The 22,145-nt window shown below is 40.9% G+C and overlaps 1 protein-coding gene across 1 annotated transcript in view; it reads left to right on the top strand.

The window, feature by feature from the left end:
- Positions 1 to 14,368, top strand: part of nrn1la (neuritin 1-like a) — a 59,914-nt gene extending 45,546 nt beyond the window's left edge. Inside the window, exon 3 of the mRNA XM_023407213.2 lies at positions 12,812 to 14,368. Within this exon, the coding sequence (XP_023262981.1) occupies positions 12,812 to 13,109 (298 nt within the window). The 3' untranslated portion in view covers positions 13,110 to 14,368. The remainder of the gene's footprint in view (positions 1 to 12,811) is intronic.
- The last annotated feature ends 7,777 nt before the right edge of the window (positions 14,369 to 22,145 follow it).

The raw sequence follows: 22,145 nt of genomic DNA, 5'->3' as shown, positions 1-22,145 counted from the left end.
CTTGGATTTATTCTGTTCTGAGTTCTTTGTCATCAACAGCATGATACTGGAAAACTGACATCAAGACTGCTAATATTTCTCTACTGCAAACTCAATTCTCATTTGCTATGGAGAATTCCCTTTGTGTCATTGACAAGTACACATCAAAGGGTGGTGAATATACTCCCTGATAAAATGAAGAATGATTTTACTGACTGGGATTATATGAGCGGAATACTGATTCTCTCATTAAACAATCCAAATGATTGCAGTGATCTACGCAGCACGACTGCTAGATTGCCATAAGTCCGCCAGGTGTGAGTTGTACTTTAAGAACATGTTTATTTTCTTCAGTGTAAAATTAGTTTTATACAAAGACAGAAATGATTTCAGGGATTTTACTGTAACTTCTGTCTCAAAATCAGACTGAAATTTAAATTCTTCATGTTTTATGTGAGGAAATAAAAAAAAAAAATGCTTGATAATTGATGTTTTGTACTTTTCAGAAATGGATAAAACAGTTTTGGATATATTTGTGGGAACTGTTTTTACGCTTCAGGCCTCTGGGTCGATGCGTCCTCTGACAGTGATTGACTGACATTTGAGAGCCAGTGTTTCTTAGAGACATGCTGTCAACTTCTGTGGTGCTACTAACCGGAGAACGGCATGGCTGCGTGAAACCTATTAGAGTTGATTTAAGACTTTTATCAACAAGCTGACATGGCTGGTTCAGTACCTCTGACTTTCTGAATGGAGGCTAGTTAATTTTGCTTTTCTAGAATTATTGATTCTGACTAGATGTTACTTTTTGTTCAACACCTGCTGAGTCCTTGGCAGTTTACAAACACTGAGTGTTTGTCTTATATTATTATAAAGAGGAGGGATTCGAATCTGTCGCTCTTCAAGGGTCCAATTATAATAAATATCATAACTCACACTAACAAGAGGAATCCTGTAACTTCATCACTTCACACAGTATCCTGTGATTCAAATCATGACATGATGTAATGTAAGGAGTCATGAGGTCATATAGGGAGTTCAACCTTTTGTTTCTTTCCAACAGTTAGAGAAGATACCATTCTCATGTCTGTACTGTAAACACAAAACTGCCACCAACAGGCAGCTGATGTAGCTTAGCACCAAGCTCGGAAAAACAGGGGTGAACAGTTAATCTGGCTCTGTTTTGAAAGCAACAAAATCTGACTACCACCACCTCCAAAACTCACATTTGATCTCTTTTGTTTAAAACACGGGCTACAAAAAGTATGTAAACATGACAAATCACCGGGTTATGTGTCAGACATAAGCTGTGTCCCAATCCAGCGGCCGCATCCTTCGGAGGCTGCATTTGAAGAGCGATTGCGTCACAGTGGTGCTTGTAGGTTCTCCCATTTCGTAGGTTCCTTCAAATGCGGCCAAGAAATGCATCCGTGGTTTTGTCGGCAATGAAGTTCTTCAAGAGGTGGATCCTTTTTTGGGCCCAACCTATCCCAAGATTCAGAGCGTGCTGATAAAGAGAATGAAATGACAACAAACAGAGACAGCGAGCCGGAGGATTACACTTTTAAATGTAAGTTTTAGGTTTCAGCTCGGTGGAACAAAGAAAAACCATGAACCCTAAAACCTCATGTTTTTGTTTTAAAAAAAAAAAAAAAAAAAAAAGGTGTGTATTGTCAAGGTTGCTAGGTAACATGAGCTGCGCTTTCTGACACAACAGAGAGGGCACAGCCGAGCATGCAAAGTGGAAACTCTCTGAGTCCAGGCCGTCTCATTTTGGGTTCGGCCTTCGCGGTCGTTGGGGCTCCTGAACTGGGACACAGCTTATTATTTCTTTGTCCGGACCAGTTGCCAAGCGTCTGTTATTCACACTCCAGGAAGTTATTGGTCCTGACCAGTCTTTGTAATAAGATAAGTTAACCAGCTGCTGTCGTCATTGTGCAGACATTAGCGAGGTGTCAGTCTTCTCATTTAGCTCTCAAACAAAGCGAAATGTAGAACTTTTCCTCTAAGTGATATTATGAACTATTTTTAGTGCCCACCCACACAGATGTTGTACTAGTCAAATTACCAGTAAATCAAATATTCATTACCCCAGAACACTGATACAGGGAGCAAAAATAAATAAAACTTAACCTCCTCAAGTTAAACAAAAAAAAAAAACAAGTTAAATGAAACACCAGGGATATTTTTACTGATTTCTTAGCAACAATGGATTTTAATTTCAGGTGTACTTTAACTATGAACACAAACAGCACTGGCTCTTCTCTCCTCCTTCACATTTTCACTCTGTAGCTCTCTTTTTATCTCCTCATTGTTTCAGCCAGAGGCTTGATGACTGATTAAAGATGCATAACACCCCACCCAACCCCAGCCCCCCCCACACTACTTTCTCTCACCACTTCATTTCTCTATATCCTGTATCCATCCATCATTGCTCTCTCTCCCTCTGTCATCTCCGCTCACCACTCTATTTATACACACCTCTGTCATCCATCTTCCGTATCCTCTCGACCAGGGAAAGGACCCATTAATGTGTGAAGGGTCTTAGAATAGGATCGCTGATTTGAGAGCAATGTTTCTGTCAAGTGAAATTTGCAAAGCGCTGAAATCATATTGAACCCAGAATTTTCTCAGCGGACCGTACGCAGGTCAAGCAAAGAGGTCAACGCAGATGTGACGCTCAGATAAAGGTACTGACAGGTTAAGTAGTCATTTAATGCAGCATATTGTGGAGTAGTGACCGGCACTCTTTTCTCTCTGCATTATGAATGAGGCTTTTGAGAACTAAAGAGCACTTAATCAGGTAGCAACAAAAATACATGCTCCATGAAAAACAGCTTACAGACATTCGATAGTTCACAGGGAGGTGTTGTCTGACCCAGAGGAATATAGGGGGTATTTTCCTCTTATTCAAGACACATTTTCATTGAGATCTACAAAGTGTGACATTATAGTCCTTGAGGGAAACTTAATGGACTTATCCCTCCTGTGAGGATTTGCCTCTCCTTGCAGGATCAGTCCTCTCATTGATATTGACATTTTCAAAAATTTAGAAACAGGGTTTGGTTTAATGGTGACTTTTGATTAAAGAAGGGGTAAGGGAATGGTTCCTCACAAGCAAGTTATCTAAAAGCTTGTTTGTGCGTGTGTGTGTGTGTGTGTCACCATGGCCCTGCAGCCCACCCGTGGTACCACTCTACTGTTGTTAAGTCTCTGCTATTCCTTGAGGTACCAATTAAACTACTAATCCTGCAACCCAGCCACCTCAGTGTGAATGTTGCCTAATGCAGGGACATATAAGCTCTCTCTCTCTCTCTCTTTCTCACACACACACACACACACACACACACACACACACACACACACACACACACACACTGACACACACAATCCACATGTCCACATACACACTTCCCTCCAATCCACACTCTCATTCTCTGTGTCCTCGCCTCACTTCTCTCTTATTCTTCCTTCTCTCTCTCTCTCCATCACCTCTACTCCCTCTCTCTTCCTTCCTCCTTTTTGCCCCCCCCCCATCTTCTTTCACCTCCCTCCATCCCTCCACTCTGTTTTTCTTTGCTCCCTCTCTCCACTCAGGAACAGGGTTTTAGCACTTCTATCAGAGCCACCTAATGAGGAGGTAGCATGGCGCTCCCCTCTGAAGATCCGCAAGCACGTGCACACACAAAATTTACACACACACACGTGCATGCACGGACGCACGCACACGCATGCACGCCACAGTCTGAACAGGAGGCTATGATTTGCATCTAGGCCAAGGCTGCTCCATTGTCAGAGCTCTCCCAGGAGTACAGCGCTGCTTTTATTCCTCCCATTCACAATAGGCATTATGCAGTTGCAATCATTCACTGTGGATCCAGAGTAGGTGAGGTGAAATGGAAATGTTTGGGACTAAAGATACACAGGAATTAGGTACAATAGAATTAAACACTAACCTTTTATTGCAGGTTTAAAATGAATAGAGAAGGTTAAAATGAAAAATAGTCACCACTTAACATTAAATCAAATTTAAATAGGGTTTATAGGTTATCACTAATAAGTTTATAAGCTATTATTTGCAGTAAGCCATTATAATGCCCATGGGTAACGGGTAGCCAGGTTGTGAACTCGGCTCTTTGGTTTGAGCGTTTCCTCTGTTGCTTATGTCTCTTTATCAATCAGTAAGACTCCCCGACATGCACTGTGTGTGGAGGAATGCAGCTAGGCACAAAACCATGTATTAACGGTGCATCAACATGTGTAACAGGCTAGATGGCTGTATATTTAAAACAAGACAGTTAATGGTTCATTGTGCAGTTTATAAGACTAAGGTTGTACAGCCAGTTAGGGCTGAACAGTTAAAGTATTATAAAGTAAAATCACAAAATGGCCTAGTGTAATATTCAAATCGCAGGAGCTGCAATTTTTTTTTGACAAAGGTGAAATGTACAAATTATATTCTCCAGACATAAATGAACAAACTTGTTTGGCATAAGTCCCAACAAAAATCACATTATCATAATTTTATATTTTTTCTTGGTGAAAATAAAATACAAAAATGACCATTCCAACTTAAATTGTGACACATATTGCAATCACAATATATCTGCCAAAACATGCGTCACAGTATGATTTGTTCAGCCAAAGTTAAAGTGGGACTTTAGGCTAAATGTTCACACCATACTCAGCAGGTATAAGTATTTGCCATTTTAGTCTAGCATGTTGGGAATGTCATTATTTCTGCAGGCAATTTGGTCATTAACCAAATTAAAATACCAACAGTATTTTTTAAATGTGATGGTGGGAGATGAAAAGTCAATAAAATATCAAACAAAAACAAAAACTTCAATGTCACGTTGGCACTAGAGGAAAAGTCAGAAGTGAAAATCATAACACTTAATTCTGAAGAAGGCATGAATGTCTGTGTCAGACGTGCTGGTGGTGCGGTGGAGGTGGTGCTAGACTAAAAGTGGTGGATCATTAAAGTCAACAGGATACTACGAATATCTGCACAGAAATTGGTGCCAGTTCATCAAGTACTTGATTAGATATGTCACTGAAGAATTAAAAACTTTGACCTGCTGGAAGCCCGAGAGGAATCATCATTACAATGATTGATTGTCGATGGAGATATCTGTAGCAAATTTCCTATCCGGTCCACGTGATAGTTGCCAAGATATTTCACTGTGAATCACAAATGTCACTGTGGCACTAGAGGGAAAGGTAGCTGCTCATTAAAGTCATTAGGATTCATACCGTGGCACTCAGGAATGTCTCTGCAAGTTTTCACAGTAATCCATCAGAAAATTGTGATAATTGAAAAATGGTGGACAGACTGACCTGATGTTAGACTGATGTTACTCTCTCCAGAGCCATGTAGGATGTTGTTAAAGGATAAATCTTGTCTTTTGCACTCACTCACAGCCCATCACTACATCTGCAAATGTCCGTGACTGAGTGAGTGAGTGAGTGAGTGAGTGAGTGATAGACTTGATGCACACCTCTCTCTGCATCTACTGTGGTCAGTGAGTGGCGTGGAGGCAGAGCAGCAGCTTGGAAGTGACTGCATGTTAACATGTCGTCTTAATTTGCCGCATTTCAGTCACTATTTCATCGTTGCTCCGTTGCCTGACGACAGAAACAGAAGAACATGTGAATGGAGAACAGCTTTATTGGGAATTTGGCTGCATTAAAATACTGTATATATGGGCACAGAGAGGAGGAGAGAAGCAAACAGATAAAGAGCTGAAACCAGCTGACACTTGGCAGAATGCAAACATGACGTGATGACATCATGAATATGCTAATTTGTGTATTACGTCATCTAGTGACATTTAGCCACTTTTCCTGCAGGCTTTAGCCACTGTCTGTTGAACGTAGGCTACAGCGGTTCCACAGTCCAGCCATATACTATGTTTTGACCTGGTTTTGTCTTTATGTGTTCAGTTCAGATTTAGACATAGTTATTGAAGTCAAATGTTTGTGTGGGTGTGTCTTTGCCTCTTAATGCAATCCAGCAACATTGGAAATTCATACCTGATGTATGAAGCACCTGAGCCACTATTACAGATCTAAAACAGTGTGAAAACATTTCCACTAGCTTTTAAACTTAATGATTAATAAGTAGGACATACTGTAGAATCAAAAGCCACACCCCACTGATCATATATCCACTTTGCAGAGGAGGCAGCGAGCTCGTTCAGGTGGAGTGTGGACAGGCTCAGTCAAAGATCTATTAAAATAAAGATAGTAATCATTCAAGGAAGTTCAATCTTAAAAAGTCTGAGAAGAGGTCTCAGTGAAATGACAGGAAACACTGAGAACAGTCATCATTCAGCCCATTTAGCTAAAGTATTTGTAAAGTAGAAACAGGAGCAAGGAAAGAATGAGGCATTTGTCTCCTTGGTTACAATCATACAAACAAAAGCAGGAGTCTACCGATCGCTAAAATGGGTGCTATCGGAAAACTCTCTCACAAGGTTGAGTTTTCTTTCACTCAGGCTTCTTTCGCAGCAGCCTTTCTATTTGCCTTTATACTTTTATCCTCTACAGATTTAGATAAGGCCATTCATGTTTTCATTGCATCTCATTGCAGCGCTCTCTGTTCCCATTCCCACCTCAGTTTAAAGTCACTTTCAGCTACAGCTCATTCAGGATGCAGCAGTTAGGATTTAAACCGCTGCCAAACAAAGATGCCGTTAATATTCCCAAGTTCAGCATCTCTCACTGGGTATCATGCAGATTTAGAAATGATTTACAGTGGCAAGGAGGAAGATTTTGACGTCTTACTTTTTTTTAAAAAAGAAAAGGAAACTGTCACATATAACAAAGTGTGATCATAGATCTGTACAGGCCTCTACTGCCCACATATCCCACACAAAATAACCTGTATAACATGTATAAAAATAGTCATGACTGTTCAAACCTGTACTGCAGAGATACTGCAGTTGCAAAATATAGATCAACTCTTGTGTGAGTGGAAAGCAAAGAAGCTTTTCTCTGCAACAAGGTGAAGGAAACCTTCTTGAAGCGCGTCAACCCAGTAACCCTGATGAAGGCCACTGCAGCTCAAGTGTGTTGGTTTAATATAAAAGCTTTGTCAAAGTCTTCTGCAAGAATAGAATTCTTTTCATTTCTCTGCTGCTTTTCAATTCCTGCAACACGCCGGAGCTGAAAGGCTGCGACAGTTTTTCTGTTTTTATTTTTTTACCTTTTAGTCACATCAACCTTGGACAGAATAGTCACGACACTTTCTGAGGATTGTGTAGGATATATAAAAAGACCAACAGAACTGAGGTTTTAGACCAAACTGCTTTTACAACTATGTCGTGTTATTTTCAGCTCTAACAAAAAAAGAGTTGGGAACATTTGTTGAATCTTCTAAGTTTGGCAGTATAATAACTTCATGGTGAAATGTGTGGCATTGTGAATCTACAAGTTACAAGAAGTAAAATAGTTGGGGCGTCTTGTAGCGTAGTGGTTTAAGCAGGCGCCCCATGTGTAGAGGCTACAGTCCTCGCTGCAGTCGGCCCCGGTTCGAATCCCGCATCGGACGGCCTTTCGCTGCATGTCATTCCCCCTCTCTCTTCCTCCCTGTTTCCTGTCACTCTCCACTGTGCTGTCCATTAAAGGCATAAAAGCCCAAAAAAATATATACTTTAAGAAGTAAAATAGTTGTACACCTCCGTCAACCAGCCAAGTCGCAGGAAATATGGTCACAATCTTCCTGAGTTACAGCATTGAATAAACATGATGATGTCACAGTGGAATTGACCTTTTACCATTTGGATGTAAAATGTCATCGCTCCATTATTTTTATCCTGTTAGACATTTGAGTAAAATTGTGTCATAATTAGCATATTAATTTAGTTTTGTGAGGTCAGGGTGACCTTTGACCACCAAAATCTAATCAGTTCATCCTGGAGTAATAAATATAATATAATATAATATAATATGGTAAATAACTGTTTGTGCCAAAGTTGAAGAAATTCCCTCAAGGCGTTACTGAGGTAGATCAGGAAAGTGGGACAACCTGAAAACATAATACCTCCCGTCCTGGCTGTCACCGGCGTGGAGGCATAAAAAAAACTAAGCTAACGTAACTAAACTATCTGATCATTTGTTTGACGCTTCTTTAAACTTCTCCTTTTTAAAACGTAAATATTACAAAAGATGCAAAACTTATCCAAGAAAAGTTGATTGGAGGGAAACAAGACTCGGTTGTAGATACCTGAAGACGTTTGTGAAACGCTGAGTGGTAAAGATACACTAATGGGTTGACGGTAATATCCTCTTAGCTTTACTCTAAATGTAACTGTTCTTTTTTTCAGTGTATCCTGCCATTTCCCAACCTTATTATGAAGTTTTATATATTTGCTGTCATTAGGTCCCAGATAAGCTGTTGTCAGGCGGAGCAGATTTGTAGCTGCTTCAGGAATTACAGCTGTGTTGAGTTTTTATTAAAAACGTATCTATCTATCTTAAGACTGTCAACTTGCATTTGCATATCAGTTCACTCAGTCTGGGGTCCTGACAACAAAGTTTAGAAACTCTACTTGAATCCATTCTTCCCAGACTTACTCCCATTCACAATAAACAGCACAGACTGAGTCGGTGGAGTTGAACGCACTTTTGTTCTTTGTGCTGCTCTGCTGTTTTACTCTCCTTTTGTTCTCCTCACTTGTACTGTATTTCCTCCTTTAGCTAAATGTGCTAAATATTGCCCCAGATGTCAGTAATGAATCCTGTAGCACAGAGCCATGAAACTTAGTCGACACCCAGGTGATTCATTTCAAGTCAGAAAATAAGCTCAGGACTGGGGTTTGGAGGTTTTCAGCAGCGTGTTTGCAGTAGAACAGACACACACTTGGGAGGTTTTTCTTATTGTGAAAGCAGCTGGTTGTCTGTCAGTGTCCTGTATTTCTGCTGTCTCTGCACCACCTGTGACTTTAGCAGAGACCCGCACAGCTACACCCAAAAACACACACACACACCCACACACACGATACAGATGAAGAACTCTGCACCACTGCACATGACACCATCGCTTTCTCTTTCTGATTTTGTCATCCTCATGCCATCTCTTAGACACACTCTTACACACACACTGTTTCCTCCAATACACACGGGTGTGCAGACGACAGCCAGATGCCGACACCCCACAGGGCTACTCCCCTCCATCAGCTGCTCCTCCCACAGCAGCAGGTAAGCAGCCTTCAGCATCCGCTCTGTCAGAGGTGGACCTCTGGAGTGTTTAAGTCCTGGACACAGGCCAAACACACACACACACACACACACACACATACATGCAGAGTCATCAAGGGAGGCCAGGCCTGTAGCCGTGTATGTGTGTGTGTGAGAGAGAGAGCACTGTGTCGACACACTCACAAAATTCATGATGTGTGCAAGAATCTGCCCGAGGGAGATAGAAAATATTGTGCGCCTGTGAGTGTTTATGTTGCATTTCTGTTCTTATGATCAGAAGCAAACGTCCTCAAACTGACACACAGCACAGATAGAAGAAGAAAAGTCCTCCAAAGTGAAGAAATGTTTAAGGGATTTATCTGTGTTTAGAGCTGTACGACTTCAGGAGTTCAGTTTAGGTGAGAGTTATAGCTACACTACACGGTATAAGCCTTCAGGGCTCAAGTACATCATAGGAGGAGAGCGTCCCATCCCATCATGTTTATCTTATTTGTTTGAAATAAATTCTGGTGATCTATCCCTCACCAACTTCAGTGATGAATAAAAAATGAGAACGTGCTCCCTTCAGAGGCCGCCAGACTCACCAACATTAGATCTTTGTCTCTCTTGTGTCCCTTTCCTTTGGTGTTACACATCAAAAGCTGATTCGATGACTTACTTGATTTTGGTATATTACAGTAACAGGAACATCGATAGTTAAAGTGACAGTCCTGACATTAGAGACCATCAAGTCTGATGATAATTATGAAGAAAAATATCATTTCTCTTCGTTTACAGACGTAGATTTAAGATTTGATTAGTTTAGCCAACCAATGGACACAGGCCCACTACGATCTGCAAGGTAAGGGTCATGTGACAGAGGCAGCCAAAGGCATCGGTTCTTTTTGAAAGTCTAAAAGATAATGTCACTGAAAGTCTGACCTCCGTTTACTCGGAAAAAAACAGTAACTTAGCTAAATTCGAATGGGCAGTATTAATCGGTGCAAAATTTTTACATGAAAAAACCATTATAATGATTCACTCCACAATATATTACATTACAGCTTTTATGAATATTCATGCAGTAAACATCCATTTAACTAAATCCTCTTAGTGCATGACTACAAATTCTGTTACAGCTGAACTGTTGCAGAATTAAACGTGGCAACTCAGGATGAGGAATTCATTCATTAATTCAAATACAAGGTTCTACTGTAGTAGAAACACAACAAACACCTTTTTTCAATAATTATTTAGCACAAAAAAAGTATCCTACACTTTTAATGAAAACTCAGATTGACATTGCCAGACCCAGCTGGTGGGATGTTTACTGACTTACTGACTGACTTGCTGTGTTCACACCCACAGTCCAGGCTGTGGTTAGGTTCATGCAACAGAAGCACTTTGGTTAAGGTTTGGGAAACATCATGGTCTTGGTAAATATAAATAAACAGTTTGTGTCTCAAGTCACTGTGAACTTTTTCTGTATTAAACCAGATCAAGATCTTTCCCGAACCTTACCTGTATTGTGTTACTGATATGTCCAATATCAGCATATTTGCATGCTGCCAAATACTGTATGTAAATCAACAACAAACTGCTGAGTCATGTATAGGAAAACCGTCTGTCTGTCTTCTGTACATTTGTGTTGTTAGCTTACAGGCTAGCCACCAATACATCCCAGAGTCGCCTGGCTTTTGTTGACTTTACCGTCAAGGAAACTGGGCCAACCTTGCTACATCGCAGCCACCATGTGTTGTTTTCTGCGTCCTTGTGTGAAATACAAGCTGCAATGTGAGAATGAAGCTGCTTTGAGGTTGATGGAAGCTGTTTTTTTTTTATATCACTTTTGAGCTAGACCATCAGTTCCCTGCTGCCTCCAGTGTTTGCTAAACACATCCTAGTTCAACTTCTGTTCTACATGGATGAAGACTGAGTTGATGTAGAAGTTATATAGACGGTGTTTCCCAAAATGTTAAAGGTTCATGTGTGAGTGTGGATGACGTAAGCACATAGCTCTTCTGTTGTGACGGTGGGGGAGCAACATGCTCTTCGTCATGGTATTAATTATATGGACTTTTTTCTTTTCCTTTAAGTATTTAAGGGTTGTTGGTATTTGAGTGTTTTGTGTCAGGCAGATTTTGAACAGAGCCATCTGCTTCTGCTTTTCTCCACCAGCCCTCCCCCTCTGTTCTTCTATTTAACACTCAGCCAGTATTTCCTCAGAGACAACTTAGCCAACACATTCATGATGAGAGGAAGAATTAGCAGCCAATTACAGTCAGATTCAGCTCTGGATGTGGAGCTTGAAGGTTATTGGAATAAAGTTTAATGCCGGGTTTCACTGCAAAACTAAAAAGTTCTTTATATCCGAGAGAGGTCTGGGTAGGATAATTCTCTCTGTTTCCTCTTCCTCACTGTCTCCTCCTCTTCCTCACTCTATTTTCTTCCTTATTGTGACTCTTCAGGTCTAGACAGTGTTTCAAATATCCATTTTGCTTCAATTTTCTATAACAACAAAAACCCAGTTCATGACAGCTTTTCCACTCTGTGGATGACTGAAGGTTTTTCCAAGTTTCAGATTAATCTGCAGGGAGACCTTTGCTCTCGGAGTGGTGAAGATCAGCAGATGGTCTCTTGGCAACGACCAAAAGAAGCCACGGGAGCAAACAGATAGACTGAATTTGATTTACTCAGTGAAAGGACTAATGCTTTGCTCTCGGTGCATCCTTATCAGTTACTTTTAGAGCTGTCTGTTTAGATCTTCAGTAGTGGCTCGGGTGCTTCATACTTGAGGTATGAATTTTAGATGTGGCTGGATTGCAGTAAGACACATTTGGATTGACTTCGATGACTGTGACTAAACCGTGAATATATAAATAAAAGAGCGAGACCAGGTCAGATCGGAGTATATGGCCGCACTGTGTGTGGTCATCGTGAGGATGTAGCTGAGAACTTCTGCAGAACCACTGTAAACAACTACTTTCAATGGAAAGTAGCTAAAACCTGCAGGAAAGGTCACTAAATGTCACCAGATGACGTAATGCGCGAATTAGCATATTCATAAATTCAGTTTAAATTCAGTATTCAGACACAGTGTTTTAAAACAACTGAATTTCCAATAAAGCTCTTCTCATTCACACGTTTTTCTGTTTCTGTCACCAGACAATGGAACAAGTTTGAAAACTGAAGCTCGGCCCCATTAAGACTACATGTTAACCAGCTGTCACTTCCGGGGCCATTCGTGTGGCAATACTGATATATTACGTTTATTTTTGGCCCCATTTGATATGAACAATCATGTTTTCCTCCACAGCACAGTGATTTGTGCCTGGATGGGCCCCTTCATCCACCACATTCATTTGTCATAAATACAGAACATACTTTTTGCCACTGGTTATTCCAAACTCTCTTATACTTTTCTACCAAATAACTTTTAAGGGTTTAAAATTTTCCAACACAAAACTCCTGATATAACTTAGTTTAACATTTTTACTCATTTGTTTTCTGGTCTGAAAGTTTTAATTTAATTTGAATAATGATTATTGATTATTATAGGGTGTTCGGAAGCAGTGAAATGACCATCACATTTTGGTGTCATGTCTCTCCATGTCCATCCTTCCCCTCCTCAACCTCTTCATCTCTGCAGGTCGTGGGACGAGTTCCATGACTGTGCTAATGTGGCGATGGCTGGCTGTCCAGAGGAAGCGGCAGCTGTGTGGGAGTCTCTCCGCCAAGAGTCCAAAAAGATGCAGTTCTCTGGAAACCTCTACGACATGTGCTCCAACCGAAACAGCCACCCAGTAGCCTCAGCCTCCCCACACGGTTCACCCGGCCAGGAAGAGATTAACCAGGAGTCTCTAAGAGGGCGTGCGGATCATCTGGCAGGGTGCCTCCACTTTCTCATGCTGCTGTCTCCTCTGCTGCTCTTGTTTTTTTGGATATAATTACCCCTAAAGAAATGGGACTAATGTGAATAGATATAAACTCTGTGTATTTTTTCCCTCCACAAGTCCATAGACTTTCCACTGTTTTTTTTCCTCTGCTCTGCCAGGGGGTGAATACTTCTAACTGCATGTTCAGAGGCCCGACAGTCTTTTTGATAATGTATCTTTAAACTGCCTGTGCCGTTTCATGCATATTCTCTGCCTTTAAATTAGTCGCTCTGTTGCAAACACACACAAAATTTATACAGAGCTACACGAGCCACTGTACAAACAGGCCTGCAAACACATGCATAGTTAAACAGATGCAAACAGCAGCCTCGTGTCATCTGTCCTTATCTCCTATCCCCCTACATCTACTCAGTATGAGCTCGTGTCTGATGGTTCCAGGGGGAGTCTGTCTTCCTGAGTGTAATAAGAAAGATATAATAACAACGTCTGACTTAATAAACCTGAAAACTAAGTGATGAAGATGCCAGATGCCACGAGTAGTTCCAGCTGAACTCATTTATGTGTTATCTTCACAGAATGAACCATTTGATGGATGGTGAATCTAACGGGCCTGGCGCTTGGATTCTGAGTGTTGCACTAAGTTTCTATTTGTTTAACTTTTCCCCATTCTTTTCCGCTTCATTTTCCTTTCTGGTCTCTGAACACCACCACTGTTGAAGCTCCCATCGAAAGTTTAGCACAAACTTTAACAGAATTTCGACAATCTGCAAAAGAACATGCAATTTACTGCTGTGCAAATATAGTTTACAAATACTCCCGTCGTTTTCAGAATTACTAGGAAAAGCCCAACGTCCATGAACATAAAATTGAGTAGGACTCCTACCAATGTTACTCTCCTCCAAAATTCAGGCTAGTGGGTGCTCATAAAACCACACCATGTTTCCCTAAATGTACAGGTTCTTAGCTAATACACTTAGTAGTTTAAATTGGCTCTGGATTTTATGAAGAACTAGATATGTTTTAAGCTGTCTTTGAGAAATAACATCATCTAAGGGAATATAAAATATCCAAGCTGTCAGAAACCGCAACATGGCTCCTGCAATTTTTCCTCATACTGAACATGTGCTGGCTCATAGGTTCATATAGGACTACAAAATCTGAATTAATCAAAGATAATGGAGGAACATTTGCATAAAGTCTCAACTGCAGCGCTGGAAAGAAATATATATAATATTTGCTGAAAGACTAATATAATAACATGGAATATACACTTGTTTTCCTTTATTTTGAAAATTAAACAGTGAACATCGTCATGGATCTCTTATTTGCCATAACGGCTTCCTCTGCAGCTGCTGCAGCAACATGAGTTTTGAGCTGAAGTTAAAGTGAAGTCAGAGTTCTGCAGCTGTTTTTATTTGGTGCTTGCCCAGGTATGAAATCCTCCGAGGCGCCTCCTTGGCATCCTGCACTGTAGCCATACAGTATGAGACCAATATGTTCTCCAGTCGGAATCACAATCCTCGCGCATGCCAAGTGTATTTCATGCTCCAGGACTCGCAGTTTGGCCCCGCAAGGCCCGCTGAAACTGCTTGTTATTCTAAGTGGCAGCAGGTAACAGTTGTTTCTGTCTGGCCCAGGATCAGAAATACTATCAGATTAGAGAGAGGAAGAGAGAGAGACAGAGAGAGAGAGAGAGAGAGATGAATACACCTAGTTGAGGATTGAATCCACCTGTCTACCAGCGAGTGTGTTTTACACAAGGGGCTTTAGGTTGTAGATTTACTTTTCTTTCTTCACAAAAAATAAATCAAAGCCGGGCCGACTTTAAAGAGTTACGCTCGAATGTGAAGAAGCACAAAACAAAATCCTCAAAGGCTGCAACAGTGCGCTCACTTTAAGAGCGGTGGAAATAAAAAAAATTGATTAGACAAAGAAATCCGAAGAGGGTTGTGCTTCACCTTAAGAACTGAGTGAGCCTGTCTACCTTGCCAGTGGCAAGTTCATTAATCATACCTACACAGTTGAAATAAACAGCGAGGTATAGGAAGCAGACTTTAACACAGGTATATACAGTAGTGTTTGGTTTGGGACCTCAATGTCGATTCTTTCCACACAAAAGCTCCATTTGAAATAAACCTTTGACCAACATTCAACACTGACATTTAAACACTGACCTGGCTTTAACTCAATCAAGCGTTGAGAATAAACCCAGTCGCTATAAGAGCCCAACGGCAGAAAACACTGTGAGGTAACCGTGCAAGGCTGGGGGTACTGAGCAAAAATAAAGAGTGAAAAATGGAAAGAAAAATCTCTAATCAGCCAACAGCTATTTTTTTTTTTTATACATAAGGGACTTCACCCAGAGATACGCTTGGAAGGTTTAAAGATGCTGCTCTAGTTGTGAACTTTAATTAAAGTGACAGAATTAGAAATTAGAGGCCTCAATGGCTGATTCACCAAGGTGCAGCAATTTGAAAACTAACTCTGTCGAGCTGAGATAAGATGTTGTCACCAGAGGCAAAATCTGAGTAAATCACAAATTTGAGGCTACACAGAAAAAAACCTGATTGGACGTGTTTGTGTAAATCCAGGCCTAGAGTGAGTTCAGTCATCATAACCTCACCAAGCATCGTGTTATAGCACAATAACTCATTCAGATTCGATTTTAAAGTCTGCTGTGCACAGAGGTGTTGTGGTCTCAAACACAAAAGAACTCATGAAATCTCTTTTATGAGAAGATATGTTTCATGTAAGGTTTGTGGACAAATCCGATTTCAGAGTGGTTCCCAATAACACAGCGGTGTAAATGCAACGTTATTGACCGGAGCACAGCAGGGAATTATTTTCCAGCACCACATTTGAGACGGTGCATCTCTTCGCCTCCAGCAAAAGCTCGGTGCTCCGACAAATAGGTTAAATTGGACAGAAAGGACTGCAGGAGAAGGAGACACACTCTTAAACACCGATACATCATTGTCACATTAATGGTACAGTATATTTGGTGTTATTACTATGAACAAATAACACAGTGACGACTGGTGGCCTCTATATCACGCTATTGTTAGATTGCATTTTGTATACACCTTTTGCTTTTGATGTCACGTACCACTTATTTCTCCCCCCTCCAAGATGCTCTTGGTTTCCTTTTTCTCTGCTGAAGAAAAAGATTCACACCCCTGAAATTCACAGGACATGATTCATTTGATTGTTTCACTAGAGACAACTCCTCACTCAAAAAACACACACACACACACACACACACACACACACACACACACACACATGCAGAGAGTATGTTACCCAGATAGATGGCAAATCTTTCATGTCAGTTGTAAAGAATTCACGAATAATTAACAAACTAATTTACATTCTGGTAACGTCCGTCACTTCGACTAGTCAAAGCAGCGGTCAGGGCTAAAAATGAGAAGCCTGCTAACGTTACCTGAACGTTTCCTGTTCCTCCTGTTCCTGGCTCTTCGCTAATTAAACAGATTGAGGAGAAAGAAAAGGTTCAATAAGAGATTTGTTGGATTTAGAGCTTAGCAAATCCTGGTATGTTGACAACATGTTTAGAACTGGAGCCATAATTGAAACAGCTATCAGAAGTTAGAAGGAGAGAACCTCGTTGTGCCGTAGAGCAAACCAATAAATCCTCTAAATCCAGCCCACCGGTGCACCGTGTAAAAACACAGTGTAGAGGCTGATAGACGCTCCTCTTCTCAATGCTAATCTTCGCAGCAACTGTTGTTTCTACGTTAAAGAGATTGTTCAACATTTACTCGAGTAGGTGTTGAGGGTTCCCCGGGTAATGCCCAGTATTTCTGTGCAGAAACAAATTGTTGTTTTTACATTTCTGCTTCTGCACAAATTAAATAAATGAGATACAGCATGTTAATTAATGAGTGTTGGTAGGTGTATTCGTGGACACTGAACAGAGCCGTGTCATGTTAGCTAAGCTGAGCTAAACACATCCTGACTCCAGCTCTTAAAATACCAATGCAGAGAGATGAGTGTAGTTTCTATCTTCTCATAAAACTCCTGAAAAGAAAGCAAATAATAATCCCCAATATGTTGAAATATCTCTTCGAAGCACATAACACCTTAAATGCAGCGGTCGAACCAAAAGAGAGAAGGCGTAATATCAAACACAGGACGTTCTCAACCTGAGGTTCAGAGTGTATCAGCCACAGAAATCATTCGGCTGCACTATGTGCTTCAATCCAGGTCTATTTTTCCATCAGCAGGTCATCTGGGTTTTGCTGTGAATAATTACAGACCCCTCCAACTCAACAGCGCTTTAGCAAGTAACTTTTCAGTTTGAACAAGCAGAAGTTCGGCTGGGTGAAATGTGGCAGATGGCAATGTGAAAAATGTATGACATTTTGACCAGAGTACAGCGAGGATCAGACTCGAGGAAAGAAAGGCAAACTCTCACCTGAGCACCAGATTCATATACTCGCCTTCAGCAAGTTTCTGTGTTTTAATGCTCAAAGTTCAAACCTGTGGCTTCCCAGTTTTAATTACTGATAAGACAAAAGAGAAATTACAAGACACTGAAAACTTGGGAGAGTAAAGTACAAGATAAGTGTAACTCTGACCTCCAGTATACACCACAGAAGATGCTTTTTGGGAAGTTCGGGGAGAGTGATGATAGGAAATAATTCTGCTTTTTCCCTTCTTATCTTAAATTTACTGCTTATGAAGGAAGAAGATAGTATAGAAATGAATCTAAAATCCTCCTCCCTTCATTTACACACACACACACACACACACATGCGCGTACATACACACTGCTCAAATAAATTTAAACAACTGTTTCTAAATATCAGTCTTACAAATCACTGTTTTATGACAAGAAATGCACAGATTGTCAATGAGTAAAGTCGCATCACTGTGTATAGTGTGAATAATTACAGCTCTATGAATATCAATGTAAATAGCAGTATTTCATATGTATATAGACAATGTCATATATGCCCTGCAAGTGCTACTTTTAAAGCTTTAACATCTTTTATTAGTTGTGCTTTGCACCTTATCCATGTTATTCCCAGTTCCATTATTCCCTGTGTGAGTTATGGGCGTGACTCCTGGTTATTCCTGTCGCTGAACATGAGTCTAGCCGTATGCTACAGGTGTCTTCCCTTTTCTTCAAGCTTTTTTTGGAAATAAATTATATGGGAACAAAGCAGCAAGTCACTAACAAAAACTGCAGTCCCTCGAATGGCCACTTGAGGCTCACTCCAAAGGCGAGTCAGTCCCCATAGACTCCCACGGTAAAATGCCCAACTTCACAGCAGAAATAAACATGTTTACAGCCTGGTACAAAAAATAGTTTTGGTGTCTATAGCAGGGGTGGAGCTAGACATTGTGTTGGGGAAACATCTGGAGCTGGAGCCCTATAAGCCACCCCCACCTTGTTCTGCCTATGCTCTATAGCTAATTTCCCCCTTCATGACAACTGTATGGGGACTGAATTTTTATATAACTCTCCCATTTATTTTATTGAGGCTTAAAGTTCTGCATAATTGAGGGCGTGGCCACTTCGAGTAGGTAGAGTGTAGTCTTGGCTCCACACACATCCCACAGGTGGAGTCAGTCACTGCCAAGATGGCGACAGTGGAGCAACCCACTCTGAGCTTCAAACGACGTCACCGTACATAGTCTACGATTGGGAACACATGCTGTCACACCCTAAATCGGGTAATATGATCACACCTCTGCCTTGTACTACACAGGGATGTGAGGACGACCTGAAGAAGTGAACTAGAGTTAGCTCGCATTAGCTTACATGTAACAGAGTTCGGGGACAAGTTGCGCCGTTCAACAATTAAGCTAAACCAAATTCTGTAGCATAGCGTGAACTCTCACTGAGGCCAGTTCTGTGTAAGGATAAACCAAAAATTGCACCTGTAATTCACATGACATCACAGGACTAGGAATAATATGCATAGTCTAAGCAGAATACACATACTGTGTTGGTTAAAAACGACCAGTCCAACAAAAGTTAAAGATAGTGCCACCTTCATTCAAATCTACACCAAACTGTAAAGAAAAGAAAAAAGAGAGCATATACATAAACTCTAAGGAGATATTTAACTCGATTGTTTGTCTTTTTCTCACTGTATCGTTGTCTTTGTACGGCAGATGGTGATGGCTTTCTGTTTTCAAGGTTGTATGTAAATGTGTGAGAGACGGAGGGAGAAAGAAGAGATCAAATGCTGTATCTCACTGTGGTGTAAATTTCTTTGTTGAATTTACCATTTATCCTCGCAACACGCGCACTTCATTGTGCTCTTCTACAAAATGTCGCTCTCTAACCTTGTTTGCTTGTAGAGATAGCATGCAGTGTTGAGCTTTCTTTGCCTTCGTGTGTGTGAGAAGCACAGCAGCAGGACTAAAGCCAGTGTGTGTACATGTATGATTTTGTGACATGCGTTAACTTTATACTTATGTAACACACCTGTGTGAAACTGTAAAGCAAAGAGAGCCTGTTCCTGCTGTTGAGAAACATGAGCTGGCTTTTAAGTGGCGCTGCTGCTGCTGCTGCTGCTGCTGCTGCTGCTGCTGCTGCTCAGAGCTCCCCATCAAACAGAATGGAGATCCAGACATGTGGGATCATGGATGAAGGATGGACTTTTCCGAGGATGAAAGCGGGAAACTACATAACGGACGCTCTGTGCACACACAGATCACATAGCTGTAGCTGTATATTTCTGTGGACAGTAACGACAAGCTCTATATTGTTCATTAGTTCATACAGCCAAGAATCTTTTCAAATGGTGCAGATGCAGCATTTCCTGCTTTCAAAAAGAACTTTGTTAAGAATTTTTGTATTTGCCCTTGGCCGTCTTCAGTTATATCTGCTTGTCGCACTTATTCCTCTTCCTTCCTTTCTTTCTTTGACCTTAATGTCCCATCTCTGTGCTTCTCCTCCACGTATTTTCTCTGCCCCTCCGTGCTTATATCCATACATACGTAGTAGGTTTTGCTACCTTTATAGAAAATCATTAAATTGGTGCTGACTGACTGAATTACTAAGTGTGTTCATATTGCTCTCTAGTATTCAAATAATTGTTTCTGGGTAGTGAATTATGTGCTTGAGGTGAAAGCAAGGTTACATACACAAAAAAGAAAAGAAACAACATTATTTCTTCCTGTACAAATAGTAGAAACAGTTCATCAGAGTATGTACTTTCTCATGGCGATTCAAACCCTGTTCAAGGTTACATGTTCTAAAAAGCACTTGGGCTGGTTTGTGACGAGGTCTTACAAGTTGTATTTGGAGCAGGTTTTTGAGTGTTTTGACTGAGCCCTTGCAAGATTTTGTTCCCAGTGTTCACATTTGTCTTCAGTTTAAACACTAGACCAAGTGTGGAAGTTCATCAATGACAGAACTATTGCAAAAAGCAAGGACAGGTTTCTACACTCACAAAAGTTTTCATAGGATGTTTCCTGCAGGAGGAAAAAACCTTGTGTTGTTTATTCAGTACAGTTGAGATTTATTTGTTTGGGTCCGTCAAGTTCATCATAAAGTTGTGTAGTTTTAACAGTTTATGTCTCTTATACACAAAAAGTCCAAGAGAGAGACGAGTAAAATTCTGTGACCCGCTATTCGAAGAATAATTTCAGTTTATTACGACTCGCGTCTCGTGGCTTTGGCCATCTCTCGTATTGCTAATAAAAACATCATACTTACCAAGTTAATGGTCAAAGCCCGGCCCACACTGCCTCCGATGTGCGTGAGCGGCGGTCATGGATCGTTCATGTTAACAGGTTAGAGCAGCCACACTGCCGGCATGGGACGGACGTCTCAGGCCGTGTGGCTGCGCTGCATCACCTACAGTTTTAGCATTTCACCTGTTTTTCATGCGTGACGTGAGATTCACAGGGAAAAGATCTGTTGCCAACAGCAACATTACATAAAACTGACACCTTTCACTGTAGATTCAATGTCTAGGCTGAATATGACACAGACAAGAAATAAGTATTTTGTAACCATTTTAACATTGAGGCCACATATGCTATAGAGTCATAGCAGAATATAATATTATATAATAATAATCATATTATGTCAATAATTTAACAAGGGCAGGTGAAGGGCAGTACTTTTCCACTGCTCTCTCTCCCTCTCTCTCTCTTTGTGTGTGTGTATTGCTCTCAACGAAGGTACATAAGGCTAATAAGGTTTATAATGAAAAGAAATCAAACATTTGATAATTGCTGGCCATTATCCAAGACAAACTCAGCGTAGAAAGATAGAGCTGGCAGAAGCAGAGCGGCAGCAGACACGCAGCAGTTCAGAGAGGTAGTCGTCACACACACACAACGCCAGCAGTGTGTCCTGGGAGTAACATCTGGGAACAGGGTAACTTAGCTCACAAGAAGTCAGACATGGTAAGAAACACAAGCAAACAGACAATCAGACAAGTTTTAAGCAAAGCAACAAGGTTTGCCAAACGTAACAGTAAAATTATTACCCAAACTGCATCATCACAGTTTACAGACCAACTCCCTGGATCATGTTTGACCAACCATATTGCTGAATTTGGCGTTCATTAACAACCACTTTCACTTTTACTTTCAAATAAAGTGCTTTAGATATTGTAGCTGTATGTTTGGTGTTACAACTTGTTTATAATCTGGCTGTTTGTCTGACTGCTCCATTGTATTTTGTTGTGGTAGCTTTCTCATGGATTTAACAAACAAATTATATCAGTGAGCTTTAGAGGTGCTGATAAGTGGATTTTGATGTAAATTACAGATAGCAGATAGCAAATTGAAACTTCTGGCCCACCTGAGTCCTCGGCCCAAGTCCGGCCCATGTACTTCCACGTCTGGGCAGAGTCCAGCTGTTATCCTCTAGTATTGACTGACAGTCGGAAGATTTTCTTTGTGTGCATCAGAATTGGTCCAGATTTGCAAGTAGCATCTTAAAAATCATGCTGCACACGGGCCGGATTCGGGCCGTGGAGCCAGGCGCGTACTGGGCCAGAAGAAAACAGGCATGTGGATTTATTTTGCTATCTGTTCACTCTTCATGTTGAAACAAAGAAGGTTCCACTGCGTTCAGACCTGATTACAGAAGAT

The sequence above is a fragment of the Seriola lalandi genome, unplaced genomic scaffold (genome assembly GCF_002814215.2).
Source record: "Seriola lalandi dorsalis isolate HSWRI2012SDOR001 ecotype SW California unplaced genomic scaffold, Sedor1 jcf7180002054331, whole genome shotgun sequence".
Classification (NCBI taxonomy): Eukaryota; Metazoa; Chordata; class Actinopteri; order Carangiformes; family Carangidae; genus Seriola; species Seriola lalandi.
The sequence above is the reverse complement of the archived record's forward strand: the minus strand, read 5'-3'. Positions and strand labels throughout refer to the sequence as shown.